The 14,099-nt window shown below is 36.2% G+C and overlaps 2 protein-coding genes and 1 long non-coding RNA gene across 7 annotated transcripts; 1 reads left to right on the top strand and 2 right to left on the bottom strand.

Moving 5' to 3' along the window:
• Nucleotides 1-212: 212 nt before the first annotated feature.
• LOC114193032 (uncharacterized) lies at nt 213-10,108 on the top strand. Of its 4 annotated transcripts, none has more exons than XR_003606208.2 (5): nt 213-420; nt 529-1,759; nt 5,173-8,140; nt 8,351-9,565; nt 9,741-10,108. XR_003606208.2 is itself a non-coding variant. In XM_028082725.2 (3 exons), the coding sequence occupies exons 1-3, from the start codon at nt 389-391 to the stop codon at nt 8,026-8,028; spliced, it is 4,119 nt and encodes a 1,372-aa protein (XP_027938526.1). In that variant the 5' UTR covers nt 213-388; the 3' UTR covers nt 8,029-8,290. The 4 variants fall into 4 exon arrangements, 1 of the variants encoding a protein (XP_027938526.1); XR_003606207.2 differs by having other exon boundaries at nt 8,235-8,354; XR_014984052.1 differs by having other exon boundaries at nt 8,235-9,565.
• On the bottom strand, nt 9,507-10,903 carry LOC114193034 (HVA22-like protein f). Of its 2 annotated transcripts, XM_028082726.2 has the most exons (5): nt 10,727-10,879; nt 10,476-10,502; nt 10,157-10,279; nt 9,828-10,077; nt 9,507-9,741 (listed from the first exon to the last, which is right to left on the bottom strand). In XM_028082726.2, exons 1-5 carry the CDS (start codon nt 10,768-10,770, stop codon nt 9,715-9,717), a joined length of 471 nt encoding a protein of 156 aa, XP_027938527.1. In that variant the 5' UTR covers nt 10,771-10,879; the 3' UTR covers nt 9,507-9,714. The 2 variants fall into 2 exon arrangements, with proteins under 2 accessions (XP_027938527.1, XP_085521540.1); XM_085665414.1 differs by having other exon boundaries at nt 9,507-10,077; nt 10,727-10,903.
• A 1,203-nt stretch (nt 10,904-12,106) lies between these two features.
• Nucleotides 12,107-13,859, bottom strand: LOC114193035 (uncharacterized). Its single transcript, XR_003606209.2, has 3 exons — nt 13,516-13,859; nt 12,771-12,904; nt 12,107-12,524 (listed from the first exon to the last, which is right to left on the bottom strand). It is a non-coding gene; the product is annotated as an uncharacterized LOC114193035 (long non-coding RNA).
• Nucleotides 13,860-14,099: the final 240 nt, after the last annotated feature.

Genomic DNA, 14,099 nt, shown 5'->3' with positions numbered 1-14,099 from the left:
AGTTGATTAGCAATAATAAACTATTTAACAAGCAAGCACCAACATTAAACATTAATCACAATAATAATAATAATGTTATTAGGAGTGTTAATTAATAATTAATAAAATATTCTTTCACCTTCGCTTCCTCTGTATCTGTCGTCACTTTAGAGCCCTCACTCTCTCTCATACGTCCCTTTCAGTCATAAATTAGGGAAAAGCAAGCAGACAGCTACACACAACACACACACACTCTCTTCCATTCCTCCTTCTTCCCTAGCAAAACGTTAATTACTCTTTACCCTCTCTCTCTCTCTCCTCTCTCATCTAATCATAATAATCCATGTTCTTCATCGCTTCTCTCTCTTCTTCTTGTTCTTCATAGAGGAACTCTCTCTGGTCACTGATCATGGCGGCTACGTTTGATAGATTTTCCATAAGGTATATCTTTCTCTATCTATTGACCGGTGTTCTGTTTTCTTGATTTTGTTTAGTTTTACTCATATATTGTAGCGACCGTTTGTTATTGCTTTGGATTCGGTGTTGCAGGGACTACACAACTAAGATGAGGTCCGTAGACGTTTACAAGTGCTGGCCGTTCGCATCCACAGTCTCACGTGACGCATCGCGTGAGGAGCTTCAGTCCTGGCTTCCTCCGATGACGCTGTGCCCTAGATCCGACGGTTTAAACGACCACGCGCAAAATCCGGACAATCCGCCTTCGCCTGAGGAAGTTTCTGGTACGGATGACGAGGGCGACGCGGATTGCAGCGAAGAGGAGTCCGAAGAATCCGCGCCTCCTTCTCACGCTGCCGTTAACAACAACGACGACGAGAAATTGGAGATGGTTTGTCCAGTTTGCCGCGAATTTAACGCTGCGACGCTCACGGCGGTGAATGCGCACATCGACGGATGCCTCGCGCAGACGATGAGAGAGGAGCGTCGCCACATGAGGATAATGAATTTGAAGTCGTCGTCGTCCACCTCTATATCGAAGTCGAAGGCGCCGAAGAAGCGGTCTATAGCGGAGATTTTCAAGGTGGAAGAGCAGCAGCAGCAACAGCCACCACAGCTGCAGCAGCCGCCACCGCAAATCGAGAGCGTGTTGAAGTTCTGGCCGTTCCACGAGGATGTGGCGGACGAGGTTTCGAATACCGTTTCGAAGTTCGAGTGGCTCTCTCGGCGCCTCGAGGCGCTGAGATCTACGCGCGGAGGTGGCGAGTCGTCGAAATCGGACCGAAGAGATTCCGCTGAAGAGGATGAGAAGTTGGAGATGGTGTGTCCTGTTTGCCGCGATTTTAACGCCGCCACCGTAACGGCAGTGAACGCGCACATCGACGGTTGTTTAGCGCAGGCCGTTAGGGAGGAACGACGGCAGATGAGAAGGACCGTTAATTGCAAGTCTAAACCTAAGGCTCCAAAGAAGCGTTCGATCGCGGAGATTCTCACGGTGGCACTGCCGATCGAAGCAGGCAAAAGCAAAGGGATTCAGATTAAGGAAAACGAAGAGAAATCCGATTATCGCTGTGAGGATTCAGCTTGTGCTCCTGCTCCTTCCACTTCTACGGCTGCTCCAGTTGTTTCGGTAATTAAGAATAGGAAGAGTACGAACAAGAGTAGGAAAAAGAAAAAGATGAAGAAGGCGAAGAAGAAGAAAAGCAAGGTGGAGAAGTACGGTGAGAGTGGCGTGTTATTCGTGAACAATGAGAAGAAGACGGTTGTGAACAAGAAGAAGAAGAAAAAGAGTAATGTCTTCAACAATGGACCAACTGGGAAGAAGGTATGTAGTCTTTGTCTCATAAAATACAGGTCAATCTTTCGTTATTTGCAGTGTTTCGGCGATTTGCAGTTGATTCCGGGCAGAATTCATGAAATTTGCGCATAAAATATTACCCAACACTGTAGATTTTGTGTTGATGTAGTTGGTTATGCCATGCGACTATACTTTGCTGACTCTACATCTTGCTTTTTCTGCATAAAATTACTGCTGAAAAAGCTGATAAGAGAGAGCTTGACATTAGTCGTCGAAAGTGAGTTTGTGTTTTTTTAGTTTAGTACTTCAGCGAAATACGCGGCAAGTAAAAGTTGGGAAAGGGGAGTTATGAAAAAGGAAAATTAAGACAAGTGCCTTCGTGAGCGGAAGGAATTCAGATGGTGGTGAAGCCTGCAAGATTGTTGCTCCAGCTGTATGGTGTATGTGTGTTTGATGTGTGTATAATCAGTACAAGGTACCCTAGCTAGAAGGGGCCACTCATGGGTTACGAGGTAGAAGAGGTGAGCCTAATGATGAGGGGTTTTTCTAGCCCCGTCACTATTAACTAATAATTCGGGGGGAAATTATCATATGGGCCATGGGTAGATCAACAGATTCCCATCTCTTGTGACTAGTTTTTCGAACTTAGAGGTTTATACAAAGCTTACAGCTGGATGTATTTTGGCTAGTGGGAGATCTGCAAGTGGAGGTCCAGAATTTGTTAGATCATTTATTGGGTGTCAGAAGTTTATATATAGTGATTTAGGTTGATGAATGTTTGCATTTGCAACTCCAGATGGACGTGTATCATCAGAAAAAGAGTACTCTGACTTGGTTTGATATAGATCATATCGCATGGGTATATTTGTGACGTATTAGTGAACTAGAGGGTGGTAATTTATGGTATAGTGCTTTTGGACTATCTGTCCTCGTGTAAGACACCTGATCATATTCTGGAAGTGTTGGTCTGTGGGTAGAATAACTTCGATGTAATCGGTCAATAAAAGTTCGGAGTTGTGAGCCTTGTTTTGTGCAGACAATTTTGAGATACCCAATCAAATCAATGTGAGTGTATCAGAGCCCAACTTAGGAAGTATATATAACCATGAGAGGACCGGAAATAATGTCGGTTAATTGTTATTCTGGCCGAAATTTGAAAGTGGAAGTAATGAAACATATATGTTAATCCTTGTTATATCTATAATAATGGCATCTTAGTAGTGTCTATATTGTTTTGAATACCATCTAGACTGATATAATTAAATATTTTATTTTCAAAATTATTTTCGAACTCTGGTTCTACGATCATAATAATTTTCCCCGCCTTACATAATGGTGATATGTGATCTGCAGAGGTGTATCATATATATTTCGGTGGTGAACAATTTTACGTAACAGTTTTATATTTATATAAGAAAAATTATTTAAGCACCATGATTGATGCATTCACTTTAAATTGTGGATCCCTCCCCTTTTAGTAAAATTCATTTTAGAGAAAAATATTACTTAATGTCCTAAATTTTAATATAATTAAAATAAGTGACTTTAGGAATATTTTATTTAACCTTCTTTATAATTGTGGCCTCTTCTCATTTTAAAAGATCGATAATTCTGTACTTTAAATTCCTTTTTCTAAACGAATTAGGATATCTATCATAAAAACTCTTTTCCTATAATAATTTACACAACATGGTGATATATTAATTTATGAATCTGTAACAGTTGTTTGTCTTAACTATATTTGCTACATCTATGCATATGTGTTTTTCGTTAGCTTCTGCTTCGTGTAAACCATGATAAGGATGTATATGCTGTTAGATAGAAGTACAGTTTCTCTTGGATATTAATTTTAGAAGTAATCTTTTTTGACATCAAACAAAAGTTTCCCTACATGATTCCTCCAAGTGGAATTGTATAAGGGAGAAAATATGACAAAATATAGGGTTCTAATCATTACGATTTTTCTTTTTTATTTTAACATGAGGAGTAATCGGGAAACAAAGTAGAAAATTTGTTATTAGAACTTTAGAAGGTACTCCATTTCGAAAAAAAGGATCTTACGAAGGTACTGAACTGAAAACTTTTTCGTCTTACAATATATAGGATATTTAATATCTTACTATTAGTATTATAGTATATAATTATTTTACGCCCCAGCTTTCAGTTACACCTAGATTTCTTTTTAATTTTTTACCATTTGTACATTGTTTGTTTAACATTCTGTTTATAAAGGAAAAATCAATTTCAGGATTACTACGTAGGAAACTTTAATTGATTTTATTGTTAATAAATGAGATTTAAAATGGAAGTTTTCATGCATTATTCTTGTTGGTATTCCTATAAATGTTAACTCGAGTTTGATTTTTAGTTATTTCATGTACATCGACTCGTTAAAGCTTAAAAAAATGATAGTGCATTTGTACGAGAATATATAAAGCTCAGATAATCTCAATCTACGAGCATTTTCTGAGATGTATTAACAAAAGTTTAGGTCTTAATTCAATTGTTCCAATCTTCTAAGCTTCTACTCGTAGTTTTTGCGATACACTACGAGGAACTTTTGTAATTGATCTTAATGGATTTCAATTTTCAGACATTTTGACATATTTCTAAATGAATGACGGGGCAGTTAAAATACCAGTTCAAATGACACTAGAGTCTTTTTATTCAATATAATGATTTTTTTCACCACTGAATAATCAAAGTGTTTGTTTATCCAGAAGTATGGATCATGACTTTATAATTAATGTAGGAAATATAGCTTGTGTAGTTTCCCTGAATTTTTTTCAGTGGTGGAATTGTTCTTTCGTATTAAATCTACTTTTACTTGACCATAAATTCCTTAATCTTTTACAAAAGCTATTTTATGACGGACAAAATAAGAATTAGAAAAAAAAAATGAAAAACCAATGCTACGAGTAATGGTATTACGGTTCTGGTCATATTATTGTAAATTGTGATGTCGAAACAGTCATAGACTGTTTAAGTCCTATCTGATTTGCCGGTTGGAATTGTTGAAAGTATATGAAATGCAGGTTTTCTATATTGACAGTTTATGAAACAGACCTGTTCTTGACATCATAAGCTTGAAATGCGGTTGTAATCTTATTTATTTTCTTTTTCATTCATTGGTATTGCTGTATCTTGATATAAAAAATTGCATATAATTTGTTAGCAAATCTCTTGTGTTTTTTATTATTATTATTATTGACGGTGTTATTTTATTTATTGGTGGAAACTCCTCCGTAATAAAAAATGACAAAAGCTACAGAATGTGTTATTATATTCTAGTTTTTGTATGGGATTGGGGATATTCAGTGAATTCTCTTTGGCAACGAGTATTTCATATTTTTTATTTCAGAGCTTAATCATCTTATTCAAATACCATTATAATAGGACATGCACAATTTTGTTAATTTTGCGACTCTTGTCTATATCAGGGTGATGCTTACGAGCGCATGGTGCAAAATGTAGCAAATAGTTCCAGAAAACTACAAGGTACAGTTGGTAGTAAAATGGTTCCACTTCATGGGGTTGATCCTTCCATCGATAGAAAGAAATTGGGCTTAAATTGTATATCGGTAGAAAAGAAGCAACACGTTAAAAATTTCGACTCAGTTGGAAAGCAACAAAAGGCCGTATCTCCTGTTCATGGCAGTATTCTTAAGAACCACTTTAAACATGTTTCTGGAAAGACATCAAGTGTCAGTAACATTCGAAATGGTACTGAAAAAAGCCATTATAATGATGAAGAGCCAACCTCTGACAGACATGTTAAATTCTCTGGCAAAGATGATATACTTGGTCCAAAAAGGACAACTTCATTTGATGAAGCCATGTTCAACATATCTTCAGATGCGCTGGCTTCTTCAGTAGTAAAGGAGAAATCCTCTAGAAGTGATGAAGAAACTGCAAGTTTGGAGCCAAATAGAAATTATGGCCATATTCATGTTAATATAGACAGAGACAAGAGAGAGGAGGAGATTTGCCCTATAGTTGAAAGTAAACAGTTTTCTAACACTCTGGAACAAGATACCGTACAAAGCTGCTTGAAGCCATGTACTGATCAAGATAAGTCAAAGCACTTAGAAGAGGAGTCAGAGTTGTTGACCAAGGTGGCAGTCTGTGACAATAATAGTTCACACTTTTTTTATGGAAGCAACAGAACTACCCTGCATTGTTCTCCGTATGCAGAAATTTCTGGTCCTCTTTCGGCAGTTCATGAAGAGCAGATGTCTGGTATAAATAGACAAGCATGTGATTTTGGATCTTTTGGCTACAGTGGAAAGTTGGACCATTTCGATGATCCCCAGGTTGATTTTGTTGATTCAAATGACAATACAAAGACATTTCTGGAGCCTTCGTCATCTTATTCTGCTTCATATAATGCAAATGAAAAACCAGAATCTCCATTGCAAGCTTGTGGAGATAAAGATAATAGTGATGAGGCCTCCGGTGACAGACAGTTGTCTCGCATGTTTTCTGCAGATATGATTGATCACTCGTTCCCCTTTACAGGCTGGGATAAAGGAGGTGTGAAAAATTGCTCATTGGATCCCAGTTTTTTCGGTTTGCCCCTCAATTCTCATGGTGAGCTTATCAATTTCAGTTCAAGTGGAAACTTAGGGGTGAACCAGCCAGAGACATCAACTACAGTACGTGGTTCTTTAAGTGGTTTACCCATTAGCAATATTCTTCATCAAAGTAACCTGGAAAATTTAAGCGCTAATGAGAATCATGTTCAGAAGACATTTACAAGAGATGGTCTTAATCCATTTCCACACCATTCAACCAGATTATCCGTCACCGAGTTACAAAGTAGAGAGAGAGAAGATATCCACCAACCTAATTCAGATACGTGTTATCTCCCGCCTCTTAATTCAAAGCCGAACCTTGAGAAGAACGTGTTCATTGAAAAGAATCAATCCGACCAGGTTGGGAATCACAGTGGAAATGGAGTGGTTTCTCTGAAAGAAGGTTCAGATCATATCTCACTAAGTTCCAGCCAACCAACAATGAGGTTGATGGGTAAGGATGTTCCAATTGGTAGAAGCAGCCAAGAGATGCAACAATTTGCCGGAGATGTTTGGACAGATGAGCAGTCCAGAAGAAGGAATTATTCTGAATATGCAGCTTTGGAACACTCTTTGTTACGAAGAAGTTCTAAGCAGGATTGGGTATCTGGTTCACCTTTACAAATATCTGCTGACGGTGTATTGCAGTCAGCCAAAATTCAAAGCAATCAAGCACTACAAAGCACCATGTTGATGCCCAGTACAGACTCTGGATTTTCTCGACAGTTTATTGATCTGCAAAGGAATCCTGTATCTCAAAATGGAAGCGTTGAAGTCAACAGAAATGCAAGTTCTTTTTTCAATCCCATCACTCCAAAGTCTACATCGTATGCAGTATTTAATGGGGCATCAGATGATTTTCCTGAGCAATTTATACATGGAGCCAAACCTCTAGGATTGAGCTCTCAATCGGTGGTACTACCTACTCCTGGCAATTTTAGACACTCCCCCAGTTTAAGCAATGGTGAGCTGAACGACGGGAATAAAAATCCCCTTTTTACCAAATCAGCCTTCGGATTTCCTTTTTTGCAGCCAACTGTGAATGAACAGACCAAAACATCTTGGTTTGAAAGGCCTTACAGAAGTTCACCATCGTGGTTGTCAAGCTCAGCAGATGAAATGCTTCCAGGGTCCTTCTCTCAGCAATTTTCAGGCACAAGTAGTCAAAGTTTTTCTCAAAATCTGTGGGGAAATAATCTCACTACACCAGAACTTCGCTTTCCTTCTAATCATCTGACTTCTATGCGTCCCATGCAGACTACTCCTCTTTCTCCAGCATCAATTGTTCGACCTTTACATGTTCCAGTTACACCCTCTACCATAAATAGTGGCAACAGAAACATAAATAATGTCTCTGACAGATTGAAGTTGGATGAACACCATCCGTGCACGAATAACAGGAAGAGACCCACAGCCGTGGCTAATCTTGATGATTCCAGAAAACCTACCAAGTTACCGAATATACAGGTGCAAGAAAACTTCTGTCGTGTGACTAGGTTGACTGGTGAAAAGTCAAGCGTGGAATTGCAACGAAACACAAGAGCACCCGAACTGGATCCACAAATGGGTAGTGGTGGGAGTAGGTGTTGTCAGCGTGAGGCACAAAATCTAAATCCTTCAAGGTATCCTGCTGTGAATTCTTTTAAACTGGACGGCATGGTAACATCAGGTCCTGTCCGACTTGGTCCTAAAAGAGCTAAGCACATCCTAAAATCCTCTTGAAATATGGATCATGATGACAATCTATTCTGCCATATCCTCACTTGCAACTACTGACAGTGATAGTGATGTAGAAATTCAGAGAAAAATTGACAAAAGTATACTGATTTTAGGTGTAAGTCACATCATTTTATCATCTGTTTTTCCTCCTCCATAGTATATATCCATTTGAGAACATAACAGGAATGTATATGTATCAATATTGCTAGGTTGCTGAAACCAGTGGAAAATTGATATATAATTCCATCCAGCTCTCAATTTTGAAGTTTTATGCCCTTTACAGAATTTTGTCACCAAAGCTGACGCCTTCCATATCTATTTTCAGTCAGGTATTCCACATGGTATCTGTTCAATGACTATGGCAAAGATGTGCTTAATTTTTATACAGAAGAAAGGAAAGAAAGATGGGTCTAGAATAAAGACAACATATACTTCATCTCTCTTAACCTATTCAATAAAACTTCAATTTCTTCCCTAACCATTTGATACTAACTCATTGATTTGAACTTAAATTATTTTTCATTAAAAACTTCTCAAATTTTATTTCAAGCTGCTTTGGGTATGAAATAAGTTAATCACATGAACTTGTTTTTGATGGAAAAATAATTTTATTCTGCTTTCCTGTCTTAAGTTATGAGAGAATTTAAACTGAATTGTGTTTTGTAATCCTTAAAATATATTAAAAGTAAATCAATTTCACTAATTAATCCAAATTCAAGCGGGTTTCGTATTCATGTGAGTCGAAACGAGCTAATATGTGTCAGATATTCTTCAATTGCTGCTACACCAGCCATTATTAGATTATTAATGCATCACGAAATAAAAATAAAAATTTTATAAAAATCCAACAAAAAGAAGTTAGTGGGTAAAGTATTGCAGTCGATCTTCGTGTCTGATTCTTTGTCGTATATAGATCATACTTCTCCAAGTATTCTATCAGTCAACTTGTATCTTAAACTACTGCATTACTGAGCTGGAAGTCATGCTAATAACCAACGGTACCTTTGTATGAAAAGAGAAGATACGGAGGCGTGAAGTTCTTACCTTTCAGAATGTACACGCATATACCGAAGACTCTATTGGATAATTACCGGTGCATGATTTTATGTTTCAGTTTCTATTTTCTGCCTCATAAATAGCATTTGGTTGAAAACATTGATTCAGAACAGTACTAGTTACTATTCAAAGCGCCGAAGGAAAAAGGTTGAATTGGTTATTTTATTACAAGATTGGGTTTCAGCCACTTCAGTCTATGATAATCATTATTGCGTCGCTTTGTTTGAAGATAAGAATTACCCACTATCAAATCATTTTATATATGGTTTATGCGATCGTCAAGCTTTATCACGATCGCTTATATATGTTTGTGACTGTTGCAACAGTCATCCCAATTAAGCATGAGTTTCTGGGTATGTGTCATGCTGAGAGAGCTTCGGAGAAAACTGATTATAAATAGTTGCAGTAAAATTCTAGTCAAAGGATTCAAAGAAAAAAACTTACATAAGTTTTTGCTCTTACGTGCATTTTTAAACCACGGAAGGTACATATAAAACTTATATCAAGCTCACAATCGCTGTCATTTAATTAAACTATATAATTCTCCATCATGTTGAAAATGTACACAGAAAGAAGTATCGATTGGAGCATGTTTACGTTTTTCATTCCAAATCTGATCATATCAATACTCACTCAGCGCTTCTTTGCTTCTTTTTCAGCCTGCACATAAAAGTTGAAAACAAAAATGTCAAAAACACAGACAGATGAAGCAATTCAGTTTTAGCACCACAGGTACATATATATACCGCTCTGATTACTCTCTCAAAAGCTTCAGGGCCATGTCTATCGATATAGCGTTCAACTGCTTTCCTTGCATCGAAGGTCATCATGTGAAGGACCTTCTTGTACTCCTCAGGATAATTGGAACTTCTGTAGCTTCCAATATTCTTTATGTATTGCCTCACATATTTCTCATATATGTAAGCCGCTCCATTGAACATTGGCAGCACCAACCAGATGCAAAACACAAGCTTCAGGTATGCCCAAATTGGAAACCTTCATTTATATTAACATCAAATTACTGTGACTCTGTGTACATATAGTTTAATTTTACGTGAAATCAACTTTAACGTACCAACATAGGATCTTATGGGTGGAAAGTTCAAAGAGGGTCAAGAAGGAGTATAGAACCCAATACGTTAGCCATTGTTGATCATCTAAGGTTGAAGGGCTTTCAATCGCCCTCATTGATGCATATCTATGATAGTTACTCGAAGCCAACAAATTAATGATTAGTCTTATGGTGTAAATAGATCAGATAAAATGTGCATGCATGGCACTGCGTAGGATACTTAGTTTCTTTCTCATTAATCGTTAATTAATCAATAAGTGCAGATAAGAGTAAGGCGTGAATATGAAAATGATACATCTTGATATGGCATATAATTACTTACAGAGGATAAAGAAGCATCACACCAGGCCTGGCATGCAGAAAACAAAAAACTCACTGTTATCACGGGAAAAACATAAAATGGAAAAACAATATTTACAGTGTGTTTTTGGCAGAATACATATTCTGGTGAATATGTTTCTGTAATATCGGAGGTGTTGTATGAAACATTCCGATAAACACAGATAATTATAGCAGTGCAGGTGTGAGAGAGTGTAATGAATGTGACAATATAATACAGAGAGATTTGATCACCCTATTATTGTGTCCAAATGTCTTGCCATTGTTCCAAGGACCATGATGATGCAGATTTTTGTGAAGGAATAAGATTAAATTGTGTAATGAGAGATATGAAGGGAATGAGTTGTGCTGTAGATGCATGCAATAGTGTATATATATATATATAGGTGTGGTGTAGCAGACGAATGAAAGAAGCAAGGAATGCTTGTGTGATGATTCAGAAATCTTCCTTTCTGTGAAGAGAGGAAAGAGAGAATAAAGATTAAGGATGGAAAAAGTTTTGGGTTTCACGTGGTGTTGTGAATATTCGAGAGTTAGGCTTAGCCGTATACCTTACCTTTTGAAGTGTAAGCTTTTTGTGGCATTAAATGTTGAAGATGATGATAGAGTGTGCGGAGGAAGGTGCCTACACCTTTCAATAGTTTTTTCCAGACTCAGTAGAGTTGCGTAAAAAGTACTACGGTCTTTGGTATACAGGAATACGACAAAATAGTACCCATACCATACCTATCAAATTCAATTAATTTCAAACCCTACATTAATAAGTTTAGGGTCCCGAGAGAATCTACTTCTTTTTCTCTCTCCTATTTTTCTTAGAGATTCTCAAACAAGGTGTGTGTCTCTGTATATATGAATTTAATTATGTACTTTTCAATAATTATTCAAATTTCACCAGTATCGTTATACCAAAAATATCTTTTATTATATCTTGTCTATTAATGACAAGTAAGAAATGAAATGAGAGGTAACATCTTGACCGTAAAAAAAAATGAGTGATGGTTTATAATATTTTTGCATGAATTTGATCTTTAGGTTAAAAGTTAACTCCTTTTACGATTATTTTTGTTATGCTTTCTAACTTCTTGTTGTTTAGTAGAGAGACGAGAAAATAAAAAAAATAATGATTGGAAATGAATAAAAATAGTGAAAATTAAAGTGTTTTGTTTAAGAGAAATAGAAAAAAAAATGATAAATAATATACTCAATATCACCGATTTCAAAATTAATTATTCTCTAAGATAGCAAACACTGCAAACTGGTTTCCACCCAACTAAAATTATTTTCAATTACATACCAAACAAGGCCTTACATTTTGCGAATGTTGAATTTCTTTATTATCTTTGATAAATAAATTTCATTAAAAACATTTAAGTTTATAAACATTGACATAATTTTCAAACTAATTAATACATAATTAATGAAATTGCTTCGTTTAAATTTAATATAATTTAAAATATAGATAACTACTATAGTATTGAATTTTAATAGTTAAGTAAATTAAACTCACATTATACCCAAGACTTTGTTTAATAGCGTAAGAAGAGTATTGAACTTTTGTTATAAATGACTCCAACACGTAATCACGTTATCCATGTAGATAAGATAGAAGGTAAAAAGAGAAGAAGCTAAGAGCGTTGAAATTTCATACTCGAACACCATTAAATCGACATTAGTAATTTTTGTCCCTTCATAGCGTTTGCCTTTTGAACGCCATTTAGAGATATCTTAATGGCTCCTTTTTTATTTTACAGAAAAGAAAAAAATTAGGCACTGATCATTTCATTATTGGATAACTTCGCATAAAATCAGGAACAACACAATATACTATCTTTCCTTTCTTCGCCTTTCCATTGGAATGTGAATGCACATAACTTTTTAGCCCTTAATCATCAACTACCTTCAGAACCATCCTCATCTGTATGAAGGTCTGTTGCTGCTGCTAAATGGTCACAGATTCTTTCATCACTCATGCATCATCTATTCACCAATCCATGTCTCAGAATTTTGCATAACAAGGTTCTCTTCTCTACACCTTTAAATGACCAAGTTTAGTTAAGGTAAGAAAAATAAGTGACATAACATAACGTTGAAAATAGGACAAAATCTTAGATATATTGTAGTACTTTATTACACATTGCTTGTGTTATTCTTCTATCAGAACTGAAGCTTCATCTGGGGTAACATGCATAATTCTTTAATCCAAATCTTTTATTATGATCAATGAACTGAAAGTCCAGTTCTGATTAGATGATAACATTGTCATAACTCATTCACTCACCTGGGAAAGAAATTGGTGGTGGATGATATTTCATGTCATCATAATGAACCAGAGAAGCTATTGCTTAATCAACCAAACATAGAACGACCCACTAGTTTGGTTTTCAAAGAATAAACCAAAGTTAATTACTTCACCTGAAAAAAATCACCTCATCAATCATCGATGTATGAGAAAAATTGTACTAACATAAACTAACCTACACTGGTGCCTGAAAAAGTAAATATAACATATTCTGCTGCTTTTCAATTACCATAAAAATGTTAGAGGAAGTAACCGTGACATAAATGCATACTTAGGGCATCCCAGTTACACACCTTAATGTACAAAATTTAACATCTTCTGGTTTGTCTTTGCAAAACTCAATTTCTGATTTGCTGGGAAAAAACATTGCAAACATAAAGAGCAAACAACGTTTACCATTTTCATTTTTTAACATTTTCATTTTTAATTCTTTTTAAGAATAAACAAAATATAGAAAAAAAAAAAAGTCTGAAAGGGGCAAACTAGAAGAAGAACTAAGAGTGTCTGAAACCAGTAACAACGCAAGGAAAAATGTAGTTAGTTGTGTAAAGTGTTGAAGCAGGCTTTCGCTTGATATAGCAGTGCATGGTAAAACAATGGGGTGAAAGAGAGAGATAACAATACAAATCAACCACGGTACAGATGCATGCTTATTACCCTAAAATGACTCTAAACAAAGACAGAACAAGTAACAGAAGAACTGTAATAGAAATTACTTTAATACCTAAAAATTGGAAGCTTTTATGAAAACCCATGAGGAAAAATCGGTGATGAGGCAGAATAACAATGAGTGAAGGCGAAGACACACGAGAGAAGATCTGGAAGTAATAGTTGCAGCCATTGTTGAAACTTGGAGTGTTTCTCGCCGACCCAACACGCAACACGAGGAGCCATGAGTAATGGAAAAGAAAAGATTGGAGCAATCTTAAGAAGAAGAAGAAGAAGGAGAAATCACAGTCACAGTGACAACCAATGAAGAGGGAAGCGCAGTGAAGAACGAAGAACAGGAGCAAAGCAAACGAAAGAGGCCCATAAGGCCCATAACATTATTGGGCCGGTTCAACCTCCCTCATATGAAGGCCCATAATATTATATATATGCTTTTCTGTCAGGCCTTATATTTAAGACTGTTTTATATTAAAAAAAAAAAATGATTTTCGTATCCTAAGTTAAAAACATTTAGTTACCACCTCCACTACTAGCTTTTTGATAATTCGCTTTTATATAGTACAAATAAACTTTTATATATACCATAAACCAAACGTCACAATTGCATGATAATAAGATTTGTTTTATTTAAATCACACC

This window comes from Vigna unguiculata, chromosome 8 (genome assembly GCF_037176805.1).
Source record: "Vigna unguiculata cultivar grain cowpea cultivar isolate G323 ecotype 2 chromosome 8, ASM3717680v1, whole genome shotgun sequence".
NCBI classification, from domain to species: domain Eukaryota; kingdom Viridiplantae; phylum Streptophyta; class Magnoliopsida; order Fabales; family Fabaceae; genus Vigna; species Vigna unguiculata.
Note: the sequence above shows the minus strand (reverse complement) of the source record. Positions and strands in the feature narration are given on the sequence as shown.